General features: G+C 51.2%; 1 protein-coding gene across 1 annotated transcript in view; it reads left to right on the top strand.

Annotated features, from left to right (window-relative positions):
• The window catches only part of TYSND1 (trypsin domain containing 1), a 10,370-nt gene extending 5,237 nt beyond the window's left edge, over window positions 1-5,133 (top strand). Inside the window, exons 3-5 of the mRNA XM_011991177.1 lie at window positions 1,284-1,414; window positions 2,396-2,581; window positions 4,198-5,133. Coding sequence (XP_011846567.1) covers window positions 1,284-1,414; window positions 2,396-2,581; window positions 4,198-4,415 — 535 coding nt within the window. The 3' untranslated portion in view covers window positions 4,416-5,133. The remainder of the gene's footprint in view (window positions 1-1,283; window positions 1,415-2,395; window positions 2,582-4,197) is intronic.
• The last annotated feature ends 635 nt before the right edge of the window (window positions 5,134-5,768 follow it).

Raw genomic sequence — 5,768 nt, 5'->3', positions numbered from 1 at the left:
CCCCGCGGGGAGAATCAGGAGCAAGGTGTCAAGCTCCAAGCAGCTCTGGATTTGGGTACTGTGGGACACCCTGAATCCGGAACTGGGCATCTTTGAGCTCCCCTCAAAGTCTGAGTTTCTTCTGGGCAGCTTCGCTGTCTGAAAACCCTGCACACCATACCCCACTGTTCTCTGGCCCTTTGAACAGATATTCCCTAACTCTGCTGCTTCTCCTCTGAAACTGATAAGGTCCCAGAGGCCCAGGATGGTGCCCTTCTGGGGTAATGAGATGGGTTTATTAAGTTTAGCCATCTTTTAGAGCTTAGCCAGAGCTTCCCTTCTGAATGAAAATGACAGAACGTGGGTTTCTACCTAATCAGAATGTAGGGGGATGGCCCAGGCAGCTGTACGTGTTTCAACCCAGCCTTGTAGCCCAGGCTTTTCCAAATCTCTTTCCTGAGTCCCCAAGCTTAGCCAGGTGTGGGTAACACAGCCAAGTTTTGCCACAGGTGTCCCCACTGGTGGCTTATTGGACAGCCATGACTTTATTGGGAAGACTGATGATGAAGGTTTCCCTATGGTGTATGGGAACCTACCAGATTCCTCCCACTCCCCCCACATGCCCCTTGCTCCTAAGGAGACTGCTAGGTCTGTTGGAAGCTACCCCTACAGAGTGTGTAGTAGGACACCCCTCTCTGATCCTAGGCAAGTCACTTAATTTATCTAAGCTGCCTCCCTGGGAGTTAATGCAAAATGTCATGGAATGGAGCCTTCCACGTAGTGTAAATAGGGACCCAGAGGAGTAAAACCATGTCTTATCTGCCCCATCAACTGGTGGGATTGTTGGGGGTATCAATGAGGCAGTGAAGGAAAGTGTTGTGTTTGCCTTGGCTCCTCCCACTTTCTGTTTGGTGTTGGGACTGTTACTGAGGGTCTCTGGGCCTCTGTTATACCACCTAAAATGGAGATAATCCCGGTGCCTAGTTTATAGGGTCGTGAGGACTAAATGATGTCCACAAAGCATTAACACCAAACCTGGCCCACAATACTCACTAAGTGTCAGTGTTGATTATTCAGGTACAGGAAGCTTTATAGAAGTAGCACAGGTTGTCAACCACCTTTGGAGATACCACAGAATGGTTACATGACTTGCCCAGAGTTGCCTGGCTGATCGATTTCAGGGCTGATACCCAGATCTTCTGACTCCAAGTCCATGACTTTTACCGTCACTCTCAGCTCCTTGATTTCTCCCAAGAACTGAGGAGTTAGAAAGCTAGCCTGTTGTTTGTTTCGCTTGCTCCTAGGAGTGTGGCCATCTGGGGCCGTGTGGTATTTGCCACTCAGGAGTCATGTCCCTATGACATAGCAGTGGTGAGCCTGGAGGAGGACCTGGATGATGTCCCCATCCCTGTGCCCGCTGAGCACTTCTACGAAGGTAAAGGACCAAGGGTGCAGCCTGAAGGAGGGCCCCTCTGGGCTAGGGTGGGCCTCAGGAAAGAGAATCAGTGTTGGGCATTCTCATGAAGTCAGGGTGGCATTGGTCAAGGTCCTTGGAGGCCTCCCTTCTTATGCTGGTAGGGAATGTGGAATACCCTGTGAAGGATAAAACACGCCCTTTCCCCGAGTGCCTGCAGCAGTGTAGCGTGAGGATATGGGGCTTTGGGGTTCCTTAACAGTTACTTCAGGCTGGTCAGAGAGGCACGTGGCACTTTCAAGGCTCCAGGGGCATGATTTGGGTAAAAGGCTTTGTGATGCTGCCACATAAGTACCGATGTCGCACTCCATGGAGGCAGTGATATGGTGATGAAGGGTGCAGGGGCTCTGGATGAGCATCTTTCCTCTGCCACTTACTAGTCCCATGTCCTTGGACAGGCTTGTTAACTCTCCTCTGCCTCATTTTCCACGTCTTTGGAATGGGGCTAATGTATCCTGCTTCTGGGTGTTGTGAGGGCTGGGTGTGATGTTGCCTGTAAAGCACTATTTCCATGCCTTGCACTTGGAAAAGGAAGGTCATAGCTGCCTTATAGCCATCGTCACCTTTTCTTTTCACCAAGAGACTTCTTAGGAGTCCCAGGAGGAGATGGATGTGAATTCTATAAACATTTATTCAGCGTGTAGCTAGGTGTTAGGAACTCCTAAAAGTCACTGCCCTGCCTGTCCAGGGAACGAGGACTGGGGAACAGCCTGTTGCTCAGAAGTGGTCATGCAGATACAGTGCTAGGAGCTCAATGGGGTTCCCAGCCTCTTCCAGCCAGGGGACCTGGGGAAGGCTCTCTGGAGACTGGAGTATCTGAGCAGAAACTTGAAGGCTGGAGAGGTTTGGGGCGTTTGGAGAGGGTAGGGATGGGGGTTAGGGAGTGTGAGTCCTGCTGTAACACAGGTGTCCCCAGCTTCACCCTCCTTCCCTCCCTGGCAGGCGAGGCTGTGAGTGTGGTGGGCTTTGGCGTCTTTGGCCAGGCTTGTGGGCCCTCGGTGACCTCAGGCATCCTTTCGGCTGTGGTGCAGGTGGATGGCATGCCCGTGATGCTGCAGACCACATGTGCTGTGCACAGCGGCTCCAGTGGGGGACCCCTCTTCTCCAACCACTCAGGAAACCTCCTTGGTAACCAGCTCTTTGTCCCCCTCCTGCCCTTCCTCTTGCTAGAACCTCAGTCCCACCCCATGAGTGCTTGTAGCCAGCCCCAATGCACCCTCTCTCTGGGAAAATGGTGGGCATTATGAGTGAGCTAGCCAAGGTTTGCAGGCTCTTCTCCTGATGGTGGAGAGGGAGGGATGCTGAGCTGGGAAGAAACAGATCTGGGCCCTGGTCCCTTCTCTGCCACTCATCTAATCTGGTTTGATCTGCGAAATTCAGGAGTTGGATTAGTCAAAGCATCACAGACTCAAAAGCCAACGTAAAGCAAATGAATGAGAGAAGACAACAGGGAGAGGAGGGGAGGGGTCTAAACTGAAGCACACTGTGGCCGTGAAGGAGGATGGGCCTAACGTTGGCTGGTATTCTAATATTTTCACAAGACATGCAAAGCTTTTTTAAAAAAATACGTGTGGCCGTTACATCGATCAATTTTTTTTTTTTTTTTTTTTTTGAGACAGAGTCTTGCTCTGTCGCCCAGGCTGGAGTGCGGTGGCTGGATCTCAGCTCACTGCAAGCTCCGCCTCCCGGGTTTATGCCGTTCTCCTGCCTCAGCCTCCCAAGTAGCTGGGACTACAGGCGCCGGCCACCTCGCCCGGCTAGTTTTTTGTATTTTTAGTAGAGACAGGGTTTCACCACGTTAGCCAGGCTGGTCTCCATCTCCTGACCTCGTGATCCGCCTGTCTCGGCCTCCCAAAGCTAGCATGGGCGACAGAGTGAGACCTTGCCTCTAAAACAACAAAAACAAGAACAAAAAAACCTGTGAATAAATAAAATAACCTGCACTCTTAAAAATGTCAAGGCCATGAAAGATAAGGAAAGACTGAGGAACTGACCCAGATTGGAAGAGATTTGAGAGATGTGACAACTAAATGCAATATGGAGTCCTAGATTGGATGCTGGAACTGAAAAAGGACATTAGTGGAAAAACTAGTGCAACTCATGCCAATGAGTTCTATAGTTCACTTAATAACAGGATTGTACCAAGGTATATGTTTTGGTTTTGGTAAATACTTTTTGGTGACATTAGATCTGAACATAAGCTGGTCAAAGGGTATATAGAATTCTGCAGTATTTAGGCAAAGCTTCTTTATGTCTGAAATTATCTTTAAAAAACTACACACACATCCATGCACCGAACAGGCCAAACAAAACATGTCTGTGGGTCTCATTCATTCATTCATTCATTCATTCATTCATTCATCCATCCATCCATCCATCCATCCAACAAGCCTTTGTTGAGAGCCCACTTGGCATAAGGCACTGTTCCAGGTACTGGGGAGACTGCATGAACAAAACATCAAAGTCCTGCCCTCATGGAGCTGACACTAGGTGGAGAGAAAGATAAGTGAAATAAGTGAACTATCTAGTGTGTTAGATATTGAGAGTGTGAAGGAGAATGTAAAGCCAGGAACGGGTGTGGGCAGCAGGTATTCATGTCTAGAAGCTCAGCATCTGTCACCATGGGGGGTGGTTTCCAGTCCTACCCAGCCCTGGGGGCTCCAGGGTGGAGATGGTCCTCCTCCCTTCTCCAGCCTTTCTGCCTCCTGGCTCACATCCCCTTTTGCTCTCTGACTCCTCAACAGGCATAATCACCAGCAACACCCGGGACAATAACACGGGGGCCACCTATCCCCACCTGAACTTCAGCATTCCCATCACGGTGCTCCAGCCGGCCCTGCAGCAGTACAGCCAGACCCAAGACCTGGGTGGCCTCCGGGAGCTGGACCGCGCTGCTGAGCCGGTCCGGGTGGTGTGGCGGCTGCAGCGGCCCCTGGCAGAGGCCCCGCGGAGCAAGCTCTGAGGCTGTGTTACCTCCTCTGGAAAGAAGAGTGACCTTTTTCTGCTGTAGGAAGTGATGTTGAGGTGATGGTGGCCTCAGGATTCAGGGCCCAGCTCCTGAGGGGGCCTGGGCTGCTTCTCATCTTCACCCACTGCCTGCAGTCTGGGCTTTGGGCTCTGGGGCCAACTTATCTTCAGCCCCATGGGAAGAGCCCGTTTTGGGGTGCTTTCTTGAAACCCCAGTTCTCTGTCCCCTAGCACTAGACTCAGCTGTATTGTTTTTCCTTCTGGGGAGCCCACTTCAACTGCACAGAGGTTCTGGGCCTGACAGGTAGATGCCAGCTGGAAGGCAGGCCTGTGCCTGGTTTTGCGTCTGTTCCCCTGAGGGCCACCGTCGTCCTGGAGCTTCACTGGGGCCTTGGCTCCTGTCTGCCTGTCAGTCAGGTCAGGGCTGACAGAGGACTCTGATTCCTTAGCATATCTCAGCAGAAACCTTGCTCTCAAGAACAGAGACAGAAAGGACAGAAACAGGAGTGCCTCCTGTTGTGCCAGGCCCGTGGGCAGTACAGGCAGATCCCTGAAGGTCAGTACTCCTGGGTCTTTATATGCCAACAGGGGCACTCTGACACTGTGCCTTCATTTTCCAGCCCACAGCCTGTGTCTCAGGGACCTTGAGAAGTGGAACATATCTGGTTGGGGCTTGGGAATAAACATGATCTATTGAAAAACCTCTATTTATATATCAAATTATTTCTTTTTTCAGGAGTTGAATTGGGAATAGGCAAGTACCAGGCGAAGAAACACACCCTTTCCTTTTTTTTTTTTTAGAGCTGTAGTCTTGCTGTCTCCCAGGCTGGAGTGCAGTGTTGCAGTCATAGCTCACTGCAGTCTCAAACTCCTGGGCTCCAGGAGACCTCCTGCCTCAGCCTTCTGAATAGCTGGGACTACAGTCATGTACCACCACGTCTGGCTAATTTTTTTATTTTTGTAGAAATGGGGTATTGCTTTGTTGCTCACACTGGTTTCAGCCTTCTGGTTTCAAGCAGTCCTCCTGCCTCAGCTTCCCCAAGTGCTGGGCTTACAGGTGTGAGCCACTGTGCCTAGCCCAGAAATACACCCTTTCTGTGCTGTTTTCTCAGCAGGATTTGAGCTCACGGGATACTGTTCTGCCAGACTGGCCCTCATAACTGGTCATGTGCCAGTCAGAGCTGGGTGGGGCTTGCAGGTCCCGGAAGGCGGTGGTCTTGACCTGGCAGCAGGTGCTTAAAAAATGCGTAGGGTGAGTGGCAGTTGGGGAGTTCAAGGGTTAATGAGGCCAGGGCAACCCCCAGGAGCTGAGGCGAACTCTGTGAGTCAGGACTGTGCCATGTGCACA

This window comes from Mandrillus leucophaeus, unplaced genomic scaffold (genome assembly GCF_000951045.1).
Source record: "Mandrillus leucophaeus isolate KB7577 unplaced genomic scaffold, Mleu.le_1.0 Scaffold39, whole genome shotgun sequence".
NCBI lineage: Eukaryota > Metazoa > Chordata > Mammalia > Primates > Cercopithecidae > Mandrillus > Mandrillus leucophaeus.
This window is presented reverse-complemented; position numbering and strand designations above follow the sequence as displayed.